Source organism: Micromys minutus (genome assembly GCF_963924665.1).
Source record: "Micromys minutus genome assembly, chromosome: 13".
Lineage (NCBI taxonomy): Eukaryota > Metazoa > Chordata > Mammalia > Rodentia > Muridae > Micromys > Micromys minutus.
The window spans coordinates 33,166,949-33,183,770 of NC_137982.1; the positions used below are offsets into that span (position 1 = coordinate 33,166,949).

The 16,822-nt window shown below is 42.5% G+C and overlaps 1 protein-coding gene across 15 annotated transcripts in view; it reads left to right on the plus strand.

The window, feature by feature from the left end:
* PKP4 (plakophilin 4) overlaps positions 1 to 16,822 on the plus strand; it is a 197,601-nt gene that overhangs the window by 122,426 nt on the left and 58,353 nt on the right. For all 15 annotated transcript variants that reach the window (XM_080927762.1, XM_080927769.1, XM_080927773.1 and 12 more), the window contains one exon: positions 12,768 to 12,802. In XM_080927762.1, the coding sequence (XP_080783888.1) occupies positions 12,768 to 12,802 (35 nt within the window). The remainder of the gene's footprint in view (positions 1 to 12,767; positions 12,803 to 16,822) is intronic.

Below are 16,822 nucleotides of genomic sequence, written 5' to 3' on the forward strand. Positions count from 1 at the left end.
AATTCTACCACAGGGGTTCCCCACTTCAGTTGAATGTAAGTATCTGTGTCTGTCTCAGTCTGCTTCTTGCTGAGCCACTCAGAGGACAGACATGCTTGGCTCCTGTCTTTTCTTCCACGGGGTATGGCCATTTCTGAATCTTCCATTCATTCATTGTTCTGAGTTCTTTTTGCCACACAAGGTTAATAGTGGAGACATCCTTGTGGGAGACAGCAATGTTATAAATCAAGAACAGTCATTGGAAGAAAGTTCCTCCGTGTCCCTCTCACCCAATCTTCCCCACAAGGTAACCTAATTCCTCTATTTTCTTTACATCTCTTTATATAAGAGAGCCATGGATAGTATGGAAGAAAAAAAACATAAGAGTAATAGAACATGGGATATACAAATTTGTTTAACTGTATACAATTTAACGTGAAGTCCTAATATTCCCTATGTTCGCAAGGAAAACTCTCCCCCCCCCCTCTCTCCTTCCCTCCCTCTCTCCTATGAACATTTGTTTTCTGACTTTAAACTGGGGGATCACATGCTATGCAGACCACAGAGAGTCTGACATGCAGTGCACATAGGAAGTATGCATATACACGCATTCTTGGGAATGTGCCACAGCAAGGTTAACAAAGAAATACTTACAAAAGAGAAAAAAAGCAGGATAAAACAACCAATTTTAAGAAATCCTTAAAGTACAGGGATTAATTAATGCTATTCACAGCATTTTTCAAGGTTCTTAAGATTTATTAATATTTTATATTTCTATTTTATTTTCATTTTGCTTTTATTGGATATATTTTATTTACATTTCAAATGATATCCCCTTTCCCAATTTCCCCTCCATGAACCTCTATTGCATCCCCCCTCCCCCTATGAGTGTACCCCCACCCTCTCACCTCCCCGCCCTGACATTACCCTACACTGAGCCTTAGCAGGACCAAGGGCTTTTCTCCCCTTTGATGCCAAATAAGGCCATCCTCTGCTACATATGCAGCTGGAGCCATGGGTCTGTCCATGTGTACTCTTTGGTTAGTGATTTAGTCCCTGGGAGCTCTGGTTGGTTGGTATTGTTGTTTTTTCCTTTTTTTTTAACAACTTTATTTTTTTAAAAACATACAGATACATATACACATTATTAAAAGCATTTTAGCATACATATATATGAATATATTTTTCACAGTACTTGATTTTTTTAAAGCTTGGATAATATGCATTGAAATCTTACTAGTTACAAAGATCATAAAGTATGTGTAAAACAAAACATAACATGGAAATAGTCATAATTTTTGGTATGTAAGGTATTGTTGTTCTTATGGGATTGCAAACCCCTTCAGCTCCTTCCATCCTTTCTCTAACTCCTCCACTGGAAACCCCATTCTCAGTTCAATGGTTGGCTGTGAGCATCCGCCTCTGTATTTGTCATAATCTGGCAGAGCCTCTCTGGTGAACAGCTATATCAGGCTCCTGTCAGCATGCACTTCTTGGCCTCAGCAATGTTGGCTGTGTATGGGCTGGATCTCCAGGTGGCTCCTAGAACTCACATTGTACACAGGCTGGCCTTGAACTTATGAAGATACACCTGTGTCTGTCTCCCAAGTGTGGGGAATAAAGACCAATGCCATTACCTCCCCTTCCAAATGTACTTTTAAAAGATGTTTCCTGCACTTGTAAGATGTCATGGCTTTTACATTTCACATTTTTACCCCCAGTTCATCTGGAATTGTGTGTATACAGATGCCACAGGAAAAGATCTGATTGATATTCATTTTTATTTATTTATTTATTTTATTTATTATTAGACTAACACTGTCTAACTAAACCTGGAGGTTGCCTAATGCAACAAATCTATGTTTCTTTTTAGAAATTTCCACTCTACTAGGGCAATTCTTGTATAATCATGCATACACTGCAGTGCTTAACATGGTTGTAGACACAATATACTTTGTGGGAGTTCTGTTCAACAGATTGCACTGCTACCCAGCTCTGTCCTTGCTTACTATTTCCTTGAGTTTAAAACGTGTTTTGTTTGTAGTGATAGAGGAGGAAAGAGAATGGCCACGGAGCTGCTCTTGCAAGATTGACAGTTGCATTAGCAGATATTAGGACTCATCCTTTCATTGCTCAGTAGATTCTAATTTCTGGTTTCATCTGATTTGGTTGTCATTATTACTGCACACCTGACTAACATTAAGATACATTTTCCACAGGAGCACCGATAAGTAGTTAGGGAAGACTTAAAGCCCCATTTTCACTTCCTACTTCCCAACTGAGTATTGTGCACTTACAGTCCATATAGGAAATGGGATCTAGTGGAGCCATTAAACCCTTGGCCTCTGTCACTGTACCCTCCTGAATCTGCAGAGGTTGTTGTTGCTTCTGCTAATTAATGACAATTATGAAACCAGAACCTAAGTAAGTACCAGCTCAGAAATTCTTGAAACAGCACTTCATCTAACATAACTCATGCATTCGATTGCTTCAGGAAGAAAATGTTAGAGACCTTCACTTGAATCTTCAGGAGCTAAAAGATGGTCGCTGTTGTGCTTGGCAGTCAGAGCAGACAGAGGTGTGTGATGATGTTTCCTTTAGAGAACTGCTCAGTGTTGCTCTAATCCAATGATATTTGGAAAAGAAAATTGGACGTGTGATTGTCATCTTCAAAGTGAGAGTCCTCCATTAGCACTTCTTCAGCAGGTAGTCACTGGCCACAAGGATGAACATGGCACGTCTGCCTGGGGAAGGAAAGCCCCGACCCGCTCCATCAGACTGAATTGTCCCTATAGCTGTCCTCTGGGCTCATGGGCTACTTAGAACAAACAAAACAGCCTCATCTGGCTTTGCATAGATTATCTTTTTTTATCTCAGGTTTTTGTTCCTCCACAATTAAATAGGGAGAAAAGTGCTCTTAACACTAAAGGGAGAAAAGCCCTAGGCTCCAGAATTTCATACCTAAATATCTAATACTGCACAATTGAAATGTTAGCGTCCAACAAAAGCTTTGATAGAACATTTGGTTTGCATGGTTTGGTTGCTTTTAATCAAACCAAAACTGTCTTTAGGAATGGTGTGTGTTTCCTTTTCCTAAATGGGAAAACAAGCAATAACTAGTGTTTTGGGATCCCATGGTCATTACTACAGTCTAGGTCAGTTGGTGGTTGTTCCCTACTTTAGTCGTAGTGTCAGTAATAATGCTGTTAGAGCCACAATGAATTCAAGTTACATTTCCAAATGTGTCACTAGAGCTGAAACACCAGAGGTACTGAACGTAGAAGGCATCTTGTTTCCTGCAGTGACCAAGTACTTCTCAGTCAGATGGTTGGTGAGCAGGATATGTCTTCTGTTAGCAAAGAGAGTGGTCCATTCAGAATAAGCCTCTGTTAGAACCTTTTGTGATTCTTCTCAACCACAAATAAAATCATGCCCTTGATGACGGCGGGTGTCCGCTGAAGCTGACCCTGACCGGTGGCAGGTTTTCAGTGAAAGTGGCAGTGTGAGCACACCTGGATCCCCTCCCTATCATATGCCATCATCAAACGGGAGAGGACTCCAGTGTGATACACTATAGAATAGAGAACAGTCGCCATGATGTCTACTTGCTAAAAGTTGCCTCCGCACCTACATTTAGAAACCAGCCAGGGGGTTATAGGAGGCAGATGAGCATGGTGCATGGCACTGGGCCGGTGCTAATTAGACTCAGGCTGTCCGGAATCTCACCTTTTTGCTGGGATTATCAAATGGTCACGTTTTTGTTGAAGGTGGATAAAATTGCATAGGTGATCATTATATTTTATTTATGTTTTAAGTGTTTCAGAACAGATTTTACAATGTCAGATGATTTAGTTCTTAACTTTGAGTAAATTGTTTTTTAAGTCTAATGTTTATATATGGTGTTTATTTGCCTTTTAAAATGAAGTTTTATTAATTCTTTGAGGACGTCATTGATGCATACAAATGTATTGGGGTAACATTCACCTCCCTCTCTTCTGCCTCCTCCCAGATCCACCCCAGTGCTTTGACCTCCCGATCTCATGTCCTCTTTTTTTTCTAACTCGAGTTCCATTTATGCTACCCCATATACTCACAAGTATAGGGCCATCCACTGGAATGGTGACTTATCAGGAGCCACGATCTTAAAGAAAATGACTTTCCCTTCCCCAGAAGCCATCAGCTGTCCACTGCTCCTCAGCCAGGGATGGGACAAGTGCCACCAGCATCCATGCTGGAGAGTTGACTAGCTTGGTCTGCTGTATGTGAAACACAGGTCACATGAGGGCAACAGACCATGAGCAGGAGGTACTCTTCTGCTGTGTTCCTCCTTGACCTCCGACTCCTACAGTATTTCTGCCCCCTCTGAGGTCTGCAATGGTCCCTGGTTCCTAGGAGTTGATATGATATGTATGTCCCATTTGTGGCCAAGCACCCCACAGACACTTTTTCTCTGCACATGACTCCTTGCACGTTTCTGCATTACCTACCTTCATTGCACAAAGACACTTCTCTGGTGAGGTCAGAGAGCTTCCCTCATCTGTAGGTGGTAGAAGGCAATTTGTTCGGGTTTGTTTAACACAATCAGAATAGTAGGTTCACCCCTGGGGCCTGTGAGTGTGCCAGTCTTGGCCAGATTTGCAGTAGAAGACATCCTACCAGAAAGTTGTTGGCTACCCCATGACATTCCCATCACTATTACACCCATGGGTGTATCTTGTCATGCCTGTCATCATTGCACCTCACCAGGGTCTCCCCCAGCAGCCTGATGGCACCTCTGGCACTGTGAAAGCTACCCAACAGGGGAAGCTTCCGGGTCATTACCAGCTTTGTTTCTCCGTGTTCTGTGACCAAAGGCCCTCAACAGTGGGGCCTTACCTCAAGTTCTGCTGGTGAACCAAGAGCAGTATAACCAGAACTGATTGTTCTGTGCTCTCTAGGACACGCTGACCTCCAACAGAGATACCACACCTCCTCACTATACCCTCCCATCCTCATTGGCCTCCCCAAATCTCTTACCCAGTTCTTCCTCTCCCCTTCAGATCACTTGCGTTCTATTTGATTGCATTTTATAAAATTAATATAGCCATGCATTGTAAGTTGTGATTTCCTAAAACTCTTAAAATTTCATAGTTTAGCTGGTATTTCTGTGAAAGTTTAAACACAGACTGCTTGTTAGCCCTGACTTAATTTTTTTTTTTTTACCACGTGTATTTGTATAGGGCGTATGCACATTCCACAGCATGAGTGTGGAAGTCAGTTCTCTCCTACCACCACATAGGTGCTGGAAACCAGACTAGGGTGATCGGGCTGGACATCAAGTGCCTTTTCCTGGCAATCTTAGCAGCCCTGACTTTACATGTTATAGATTATAACTTACGGTTGGTTCCATGTCTTCCATAAGCCTTTCTACGGATCATGTTGACTTATGGCCCTGAATGGTAAAGGGGAAGGATTAAGCTGGCCTCTTTTCTGTCATGTTGTAAACTGGACGTTCACACTAGAGCTCTAAAACATTCTTTCAGTCTGTGCTTTGGAAGGGTCTGGCCACCTGCGTGGGCTTTACAGATCACCCTCTGTCTTTCAAGAATGTTGTTTTGAGAGAGCCCTTCTGGTTCACCCCCAGCCCCTTTGGTAGCTTGGAAATCCTGTGCATTTATCTAGGAAACAACGGTTGGTAGAGAGGAGGAGGAGACCAGGTGGATCGGAGGCTGTGGGATGGATTAAGGGCTTTAAGCAGTCTGAAGCCCCTCAGCTGGGTTTCAGAGGCTGCAGTACAGCCGGACATTGACTGTCTCCACGCTGTTCTTTCCCCCAGACAGTTATTAACGATGCTAGATCTCTCCTCCTCCCACGTGTGAGCTCATTTCTCCCTGAGCACAGAAATAGCTTCCGATGGCCCTGGTCTATAAATCAAGACTTGAGAACATGATTCCAGTGAGAAACAGGAGCAAAGCAAAAATTTAAGAAGCGTGCTGTGTTCTTTATTTTTATAATTGGAACAAAATTTCTTTTAGAAGTTAAAGAATCTTCCCTCTTCATAAAATCTAAGCATAAATTATTGCTCTGACTAATTAGTAGGGAGAAAGTGGTTTTTTTAGCTGGACACTCTATGGATGGTGGTACCCGGCCTTCCAAGCACCAGCCTTACAGGGGTGCACCACTACATCTGGCCAGCCATTGGCTTTCAGATATCTAAACTGGTCCATTGTTACCAGAATATAGTATTTCATTTAAAGTACAGCCTTAAAATTCCTTCTTTAAATGACATTTCAGAAGCTGAGGATATGGATTTTATTACTGTGCAAATGGGATGTCCCAAGTTTGGATTCCCAAAATTTACATTAAAAAGTCAGGTGCTACAGTACATGTTTGCATCAAAACAAAACTTTCTGAGTGTAAATTAGAAAGTTTATGGATGTCAGCATTTTTCTTAGATCTGTACATCTGAGTTCTGAATTGGTGTTGTGTTTAATCCCATGTAGAGAAGCAGACAAGTAGGTCCTTCTCCTCTTTGCTTCTCTGAAAAGTTCTTTTCCTGTCTCTTACTATTGCAGCCTCCAGTGAAGGTTGTCAGACTGAGATTGTCCTGACTCCAAAAAAGGGACATTTTTATGTGAACACTTTGGACTTAAGTTTTCCCTTCTCTATTTCTTTGTCTTTGGGGTTGAGAAGACAGGAAGTGAGGGACGATGGCCTTTGACAGGCCATGAAAACACAACATCCATCCCTGGCTATCCACGGGCTGACCCTCTGCCTGAATAGTAGCTTGGGTCCTGATGGAGTCCATCAGAAGAGCCTGGGGGTGTCTTAGCCACCTTCCTATTTTCCTTCCATTTGCTTCAGTTTTTCAAATGTTAGCTGGGGTGTTAGGAAACCCTTCTCTCTGGATTTCTTTGACTAATCAGGACACCTGTTGTGGGATGGGCCTCAGCAGAAGTCTTACTTCCTGTGTAATTTATGGGGATACCACAGGGAACTGTTTGTCTCATTTTTGTCTAGTAACACATCCTCTTTGATCTTCACTTCCCATATGGTCTTCTAAATCTTTTATTCATAGATTCAAAGCACTCACACAAAATGCTTTTGTCAAAGAATATTTAACATCATCCAAAATGTGCTCTCCTCTGCTGCTCCGTGTCTCCTCCACTTTGAATGTTTGCACTGAGCATCAAAGTCGGCTTCTCTTTGGGAGACTGGTCATGGCATTATTTATTTATATCTTAACCTTTTCCTGGTATTTTAGCAGCTGTTCTAAGGGGATCTAAAGCTGCCACAGAGTAGGTAGCACGAGTTTCAGGTCGAATGAAAAGCCGAAAAGAAGGAAGACAGCACAGGCAGAAGTGGGACAGTGGATGGCGAGAGTTTACCAAACCCACTAACCGAAGAAAACCAGGACCGAACTCCGCTGCTCCTGCCACTTGTGATTCTTTAAGTATTGGCTCTGGGAAAGTGCTTTGTGAGAGTGCACCAGGTTAGGTTAGGTTAGGTTAGGTTAGGTTAGGTTAGGTTAGGTTAGGTTAGGTTAGGTTAGGTTTTTTGTTTATTTTCATCAAGTGCTACTGAAAGGAAATACGTAAGTGAGACTGCAGGCCTTGCCTTTTTCCTACAGCCTTGGAGTTCCGGGTCTGCCCTCTCTGCCGCACCTTGTTGTCCTTCTGTGGTTCGTACCTGGGACTGGGTTTGGAGTGGGGATGAACCAAAGCAAATGCCCGTCTGCCAGCAGTGACAAGTCAAGGCTCCTGTTGGGAGCTGTCGTGTCCTGTGTGAAGGGCATCATTCCTTATCCGGAGCACTCTCTCCTTAACCTCACCATCACCCTCAGATCTCATGAAGAATTATGCAGAGACCCCTTGCCCTGTCTCATTTGTTATGACTCAGATGATGAACCTGTGCCATTGTCAGGGCAAATTCATAACATACAAAATAAGTAATCTTGACTTATGCCTGTAGTCATGATTCCCTTGCCCTCCTTACTGAGATTTTGGGAATTGCCTCTAGAAGAGAGGGGACTAATGGCTAACTGTACAAATAGCCAGGAAGAGCGGTTCTTAGTCTCTAGCTAACAGAAGTACTAGAGATACTGGAGATTAGAGGAGAGGAGTAGGAAGATTTCTGTTCAGGCTATGGATGGGCACTAAGTAATTTCAGAAGACTTTCCCACAAGTGTAGTTAAATGCCAAGGTAGGATAGGTAACTAACTGTCCTGAGGGTGGTAACAGTTCTTGGAACATCTGAGCTTTGAGCATTCAGAAGGCCCTGCCTCTTCCATGGTGTGGCTGATGGAGCAGAAGTTCTAGGTTTTCTGTAGCTGTTATATTTTAAAAGTGGTGTTTTCAGCAAAAAGCCAAGAACATTCAAGAAACAGACTGCATCTCAAAATGATTAATCTGCCGAATTTGTAAAGAAATATAATTGAAAATCACTTAGAATTTACTTTTAAAACTGAACAATACCTCCTCCCAATTCAGATTGTCGGGCATTCAGTATCCTATTTAATTCTGGCTGGAATCAGGACAGTCTCTCCCCAAGAAGGGCCGTGGTCTGGAACCTAGGAACAACTACACAGTTGTGATCATGAGAAGCACAAGTGAGGGAGTGGGCACCCTCTTGATAAGGAGCAAGGGATCAACTTCCAACCTGTTTCTGAAGGAGCTTTGAGGACGTCATTGAGGAGGTCACAGTCAGTCTGGACAGCAGGGCCAGGGCCGTGTTTACAGAGAAGACGGTTTCTGGGGTAGTCCACATGGGTGATGTTTAAATTGTTACTGGCTGTGGTTAATTGCATCTGAGCGACAGGCACGAGCCTGAGACGGGTGAGGAGATGGTATGGCAGAGGATCTGTGGCCCCACTGTCTTCGCTGTGGACCCCCCCCCCCCACTGCCTCCCCGGCGGCGTCCAGCCAGCTGGCTCACATTAGGCAGAGGAGGGAGAACATTTTCTGAGAATATGCCTGCTTTTATAGGAAGTGACACAAAGTGAAATGAAACCTCACTAGCCTGCTTATAGTTTCCTGTATATAGTGCGTACATATGCAGTTATGTGGTACCTGAACAGCAGTTCTGGCATTTGAACAATTCTTAAAAGAATTTTTAGACTGTTCCTGCACATTCTTGCCCCAAAATAGCATTCAAAGTGTGAAGCAGCTTGGCATATGAAGCAAGTTCAAGTACTTGCAAGTTCCTGGAATTAGGTTTGTGTGGGAAAGGGCAAAGTAAAGGCAGCAGGTGGCAAGGACCTCCTGGGCCACCTTCAGATGTTTGCATTTTGTCTTCCATGGATCTGTCTGTGCTTTAGCAGTGGGAGAATGACACCCATTTATTGTCACTCAGTAAAACTCTGTAGCTGCAGCAGGAAACGGCCTGAAGGGGTAAGAAATCAAGACCATGAAGTCTGATGAGAATGTTGCAGCCGCAGTAGGATCAAAGGAGGATGTCCAACCTGTGTCCCCGGCAGTGGAGAAGACTTGGGTGCCCATCATTTTTAGTTATCAACAAGCCTTCCTTCCTGGTTTGCATAGGCAGATTAGTTCATAGCTCCGTCAGAAGGCACATCACCTAGATTGGAAATCTTGGTAACCTGGAATCGTGCTCACTGCAAGGGTTGTCCATGGCAAATGCTCAGGTCACCACCACATTCTTGTGACGTGACTTCCTGCAGCTCACTCACCAGACTGCCCTCGGGCCTTGGCGGAGTGTGCACAGGCAAGTTTCCTGACTCCTGACGAAAGACCAAATCCAAGAAGATTTTCAAACACAGTGTACAACTCTAAGAAGCCATTTTTATCTACAAATGAAAACTAATTCCATATGTATAGAATTTTACAGTGGCTGCTACATATTTTATATAGCACAGAAGAGTGCATAGTCCCTGCCTAAAATAAAATTTAAGACAACCTAATATTTTACTTAAAATTCAAAGCTTTGATTGGTTAATTTGCCAGCAAACTTTTTTTTTTAATTTGTTCTTCATCTCCTGGCCTGAACAGTTGTAAGCATAGGAATGGTCCGTTTAAATGGTGGTTGATAACCAAGTTATTTAAAACCATGACGATATTTTCCTATTGACACAAAACTCTTGTTGATGAGTCAGTCCTTGTGTGTGAAATGTCTTTCACATCCCAGTGGAAGCTCCTAGAACACAAGCTGCTTGGCACCTTCAGAGGGACTCGAAAGGGAGCCAGGGCGTCGTCTTGTGGGCACGGTGCCTGTAGACACATGGTAGGCAGCCAGCGTTGGTTGGGAAGTGCTTCTAGGAATAGATGGCAGGGAGAAAGGAGAAGGAAGCAGGCCTTTCCTTCCCTGCTGAAGGTGCCTCTGCTATCTCTCCTGTGGACCCGTCTCTAACATCTCTAAACAGAGTGAGGTGTATTAAGCAGCATTTCCGGTTCCATGGGTTTGTTCTTTGGTCCTGGGGTCACAGGGTGAACAGTTGAGACTCCATTGAAGTAAGAACTTTGGACAGACTGTCCTGAAGATCACCACTGTAGTCACCACACAGTTGTCAGTTTATCTGCTCCTCCACATACCTTGGCAATTTGGCTTATTTTTAATGTTCATTATCAGCTTATCTTCCTAATTAGCTATGTATATTGCTTTAGGAATGGATGGGAAGATGATTTTAGCTAAAGATTTCTATTGATTTAGGGATGTCATGCTTACCTTAGGGGACCTAAGGCCTTTTTAGTAGCCAAATGCTATTTACCTGGTTTTTGTCCCTTGCCCCAACAAAAAATAGCAAACACAAAGGAGTCTGTTGGTACCTCCTCGTGATAAAGGGTGAAATAAGTTACCTTCATCAATATTTACCTCATAACCCAAAACAGTGCTCTGCTTGGTTCTTTTCATGTTCTGTGAAGTAACACTGTGTATAACACACAGCATCTCCTGTGTGCTAGGCAGGCAGGATGCTGGGCCTATGGCACTGAGAGGAGCCAGACAGCCACAGCCTCTGCTACTCCGAGCAGGACAGAGTGACATGATAAGGTTGGTGACTGTAAAGATGAAAAACATTATAGAGTATTCTATTCAAGTTCTGTAACTTAAAACTGGGGGCTTAATAAACTCCCATAGTAGCCTCAAGACGCATGAGCTATTATTACGCTGTTCTGGATGGCAGTTTGGTTAGCAGCATGCATTGACACACGATGTGGTGGCTTTGGCAGTTGTACAGTGAGAGATTATTACTCCTAGTGTTTGGAGAGCTAATTCTGTGAGTAAAATTAAGAAACAAAAGTTTTAAGAAACTGAAATTCATTGCAAGAAAGAAGCTATTTTCTAAGCTCGAAGACAGTTGTGACCTGCAACCAGGAGCAAGGCAAGTAGTCCTCACTAAGATTTGCTCACAGTTTCACGTCCACCCCAGCTGTCCCTTTTGAGATGGGGTAAGAGCACATTAGCTGGAGCCACAGTCCTGGAGCTCAGACAAGATGAGCATTCAGTGATTGGCTCCATTCAGGGGAGCAGTTTCCCAGCACACAGGATGTGACCTGCTGTACCTGTGATGGAAAAGGGGACAATCACATACATTTTCACCTAGCAAAAATCCCTTCCACCTTTTAATTCTTGGAGAAGATGGCAAGGAGTTCGGAGTATAGAGCTGCAGCACTGACAGACTGGACTTTGGGTGAACCCTGTGTCTTCTGTTTTGTAAAGTGTTTATTTCCGCCCAGAGTATAGCTCTTTTCATAAATCATTAAGACTTACCCCAAAGGAATAATTTTGATTTTTGCAGTGCGTGTGTGTGTGCACATGCTCTGTCTGTCTCAGTGTTTAGGCACGCTGGTTTTGGAATGACTGGTTTTGGAATAATAGCATGTTAGGTTTGATCTCAGCATTTCTAGTTGCCAACCTGTTTTGCCTCTAAAATAAAATTACTGATGGTCCTGTGACAAAATTATTGTGCATAAGATTAAAGAGCTAATGTATTCAAAGTGGAAATAGACATTTTAAGTGTTTGAATTTACATTTGACAAATGCTTAATGACTAGTCTGTGTTCTACCACACTATCTCCTAATGCCATAATGTCCTGTGTCAGCTGGTTCATGGCAGAGACGGGCAAAAACGTACACAAGTATATTTTCACATGAAAATGGTTTTCTGAATACATATAGTATAAGCCAGTGGTCCTCAACCTTCCTAATGCTGCGACCCTTTAATACAGCTCCTCCTGTTGTGGTCACTCCCAACCATAAACTTATTTTCATTACTATTTTATAACTGTGACTTTGCTACGGTTATGAATCATAATGTAAATATCTGTGTTTTCCAGTGGTCTTAGGCGACTCCTGTGAAAGGGTCTTTCAATGCCCAAAAAGGGTTGGGACCCACAGATTAGGAACCACTGCTAAGGAAACTATGTAACTCAAGTACTGCCCTGTCTTGTTGAGTTTTAATGTGTACTTAGCATTTTATAAAGCAACGTTCAATGCAAAGCATGCTGGTTAACTTGTTCATCTGTGGGAGTCTCTCCTGGCTTCCTTCGAGCTTTTTTTAGTGGTCTTTGGGGTCTTTTTAAATGTATCTACTGCACCTGTGGTTTCATGGCATTGCCAATGCCACCTCTGTTAACATGCTCATTTTTTCTGTATCTCTTTATAATCTGTTTAGTTTCCAATTACAAATACAGTTTAAAAAGTAATGCAGATGGGTAATTTTGAATTTTATTTGAGGTTTTTATCCATTTACATAATTAGATGTAACAATTAGTTTTGGAATGCAAAATAAGCCCACAATTAAATTCTATAACATTTTTTTCTTTTCTTTTTTTCTTTTTTTTTTTTTTTTCTAGCTCAACTGAAAAGTCATTTCCTTGGAGATCAACAGGTATGTTTTTTTTTTTATTATGTGAAAATTATTTTTTTATTTTAGATCCAAACAAAAGCGCAGCTACTTGGCTAGGCGCTATGGCCTGTGCATACTAGCGAATGCTCTACCATTGAGCCAAATCCCCAACTTCTGTTTACTGTATTCTTTAACTTCCTGCCTCTTGAAGGAGTAAGCCAAGCAAAGCTCTTGGAGGTATTGAGACTGAACTCCTTCGCTCTGGTGTAGTGGTTCCAGTTTTCTTTATCCTTTAGCATAATTGAAAGTCACAGCATTGTCCAGCATGGCAACTGTGTGTCTGGAGTTCTTCATCACAAGGAAACAAAGGGGACACTAAGAAGGTTATTGTTAAAAGAATAATTACTCATCTTCATCAAATGTCTCATTGTCATTCATATTTAAGTTACTTGGATATTCGGTTTATACTCTTCCATGTAAAATATTCGCTAATCCTGCTATACAGTGTAGTAGCTTTAATACAGCTTGTGTATCTTTTCCCCTAAGCCTAAGACATGAAGGGTGAATTACATTACAAAGAGTATCTGCCATTGTCACAAGGGTTACTTTCACTCAGTATGTGGTAATCAAGCACCCACATCATATGCTGTGCACCTTGCTTAGCACAGGGTCTTAGCATCACACACATGACGCTCCAAACCGAGGCAGATGGAGTTTATAGGGTGAGCGAGTCAGCAGAATCGCAGACTAGAACTGGCCCTGAGGAAACTTAGAGCAGCAGGTGCCCTGTATCCAGGCTTATCTGCATTTGGCCACAGAGTTCTGATGTCCTTCACACTGCTAGTCTACAGTGGTTTTGTTTGTTTGTTTGTCTGCTTGTTTTGTTTTTGTTCAAACTGCTCCTACTCACAAAATCACCTACAGAACGAATGTTAGTAAAAGCAAAGATACTCCATAGGAGAATATGTGGCTGCCTTGGAAAGAAGGTGGAATTTGGTGTCACGGACAGTCACTTCTGAGATATGCTGAGGTGAGACCGAAGCCCACCCAGGCTTCACCTCCCCCAGGCAGAGCACACACAGCAGCAGTGTGTGGGATAGTAGATGATGGAGGGCCAAATTAGACTAGCAGGGACATTTAGTCTCTCTGTAGTTATGAAGAAACTCTGAAACTTCTTAAAAGTCATGTAATTTAAACATTCTCTGGGAAGACAGCATAGTTATGAATCGGAAGGAAGAAAAATGAAGCAGAGAAAGACCAGCTGAAAACAAAGTGCGTAATTGGGTGTGGGAATGTCTGGACTAGGTTATTGCTAAGGGTTTGGAGAGTGTCTTAGTGTGGACAAGCCTTGAGGTCTTGAGCAGTGTTAGGAGGGCATCCTCATTGAAAAACTGGGCAAGTCAGAATGGAGAGCCAGTCTCTGGGATACTTTAGATCACGATGTTCGGCATGCTAGATTTGATGGTAAAAGGAGCAACAGGGGAAATTCAGTAGTGTGTATAAATGTTAAAGCAAGTCTCAGTCCAGTGTGCAGGAAAGCGCTCCTGTTAAACAGCTCGTTCCTGCACAGTCACATTTCATTAGGTGCTCCAGACTTGTATCCAGTGCTGTTCATGGGCCATCTGTGTGGCAGCAGGACTGAATCCTGACAACAGTCCTGCTCGCTGTTCCTGGGAGGTAATCAGAGATGATCTGAAACCCAAGGAGCCCCTTGGTGTCAGCTGGGATAACGTCTTCCCCTACTTTGTCACAGTGTCTCAGGTCATCACAAAGGGCAGGACCATGTCAGCCTAGCTCACTTGAGTGAATGAATACGCTCATATATGAATGAACAGAGTAAATGTTTGAGGGCACGTATATTAAATTCACAACTGAACCTGAAGCTTTTGGAAAGTTTCTTTTTCCGCTCTGCATAAGGACCTAGAAAATACAGTCTTTAGCAAATATTAAAGATAACCTCTGTGTAAGAGGGGCAACTGTGTTAGTTTAGAACAGAGTATATATACATATATGTGTGTGTGTGTATGTATGTATATATTTGGTTTTTTTTCAGAAAAATATTACAGAATGTTGTAAGTTTTTAAAACAAGAGCTTAGATTCTTAACTACTTTACTTGGTGCTCTTGAAACCCTTACGCTGAAGGCGTGTCCAACAGACAGTCTGATCTCATTCATCCCAGAATGGCCAGGAATACCACAACACACAAAATAGGAACATTTCTTAAAAACATCAAATTATGGGTTTGTTCCCCCCAACTTAGTTGCATATTCTTGATCATGAATTTGGCAGATGACAGTGTCATACTGCAATGTCAAAAGGTTGGGCACTCTCGATAGCCTAACAGGACATTATCGGGGTTATAAATCTTGCTGGCCACCTCCCTGCCTCCTCCTTTCCCTTCCTCCTCCTCCTCTTTCTCCTTCCCTCTCTCCTCCTTTCTCCTGGTCCATTACCCACTCCTCTCCTGTGTGTTTGTTTTTTGGGTTTTGTTTTGTTTTAAGGGCAGAATCCTTCTGTGCATCCTAGATGTTCTGGAACACACCAAGTCATACCCCAGTCTGGCTTGGCTCAGCTCCTTCACACGAGATTCACCATGCTCAGCTTATGGAGTTTTTTTTTATTACAAATTTAGCATGTATGATGTGACTCTGACCATACTTTCCCTTGTAGCTCTTTCTGTCTTCTTGATATAATAACCTCACTGAGATACTACTCATGTGGCCCACAATTTGCACATTTCAATATTGTTAAAATAAACAGAGTTGTGCCCCCATCCCCACGATCAATTTTAGAACATTATTATTATCTGTAAAGATGCCACATGCATTTTATAAGTCAGTATCAGTTTCTGCCCAAAACTCATAACGGTAAGCAGCACCAATGTCTGTCTTTATGAACTTACATATTTACCTGGTCCAGACATTCCAGTGACTGGGTTTGCACAACATGTGCCCCTTCATGGTGGACATCTTTCATAGAGAATTGTGTTTTCAAGGTTCACCCTGTGTGTCAACACTCTGTCCTTCTTATAAATAATCTTTCCTTGTGATAGTGGAGAACATTTGCTTTTCCCTTCACAAGTTGATAGGTAATTGTTTCTCCTTGTAGCTATTGCTATGAATATTTATGAAAACTTCTGCGTGTATACTTTTGCCTATAATAACTAAGAATCAGCCAGTCAGTTGATAACTCAGTGTTTACCCCTTTAAAAGATCGCTAGGATGATTTCCAGACATTCCTACAAGTACAGTACAGGCCTTCCACATCCCTTCCACACTCGGTGGTGGTGTACTGCTGTCTCAGTACAGAAGTCTCTCCTCATTTTCTTGCACCTCAGTGATGGCCAGCATCGGTTTTCTTTCCTGCATGGTCCTGCATGTCTGCCTCTGTTCCGAGCCTGGGAGTGGCAGTGTGCTTGATTCTGTCAGAGTCTTGGAGTAGGCACAGAAATTGGGTGACATGTGGCAGAAATACTATCTGAAACTGAGATGGGCTAATACCTGTCTTCTCTGGCATTCTTGTCCACCTAGCATCTGCTGCGTAGCTTCTTGAACTAGAGAGGGAAGCCAGGGGTATAGCTACCAGCGCCAGACAGATGTGGGTGCTGTGTTCGTGGTTTATGATACAGACAGATGAAGATGGACAATGGGAGATGCAGTGTCTAGGAGGTCCTTGACCCTTCCTCCCATATCTCCACACTGATCCCCATCATTAGGATTCTCATCATCACCAAGTAGCAAAAACCCATTAATGTGTTTGATGTTTTTCTGAAAGGTTTTCAAGAAGTTTTTCACAGGTGTTTGTGTGTGTGTGTGTGTGTGTGTGTGTGTGTGTGTGTGTGTGTGTGTTCATTTTTAACTTTAGTCACTCCAGTAGGCAATGCAATCATTGTGTGTGAAATATATGTGTAAAATATATAATACATAGAATATAAGCATTGGTAAGTATTAAGTATATTTAACTTAAATACATAGCAATATTAAGTGCTGCCCACATATCTTCCCCAACTCAGGGAGATACAGCAGTAGCATCCATCTGCCCTCAGCACAGCCGGGCCCTTC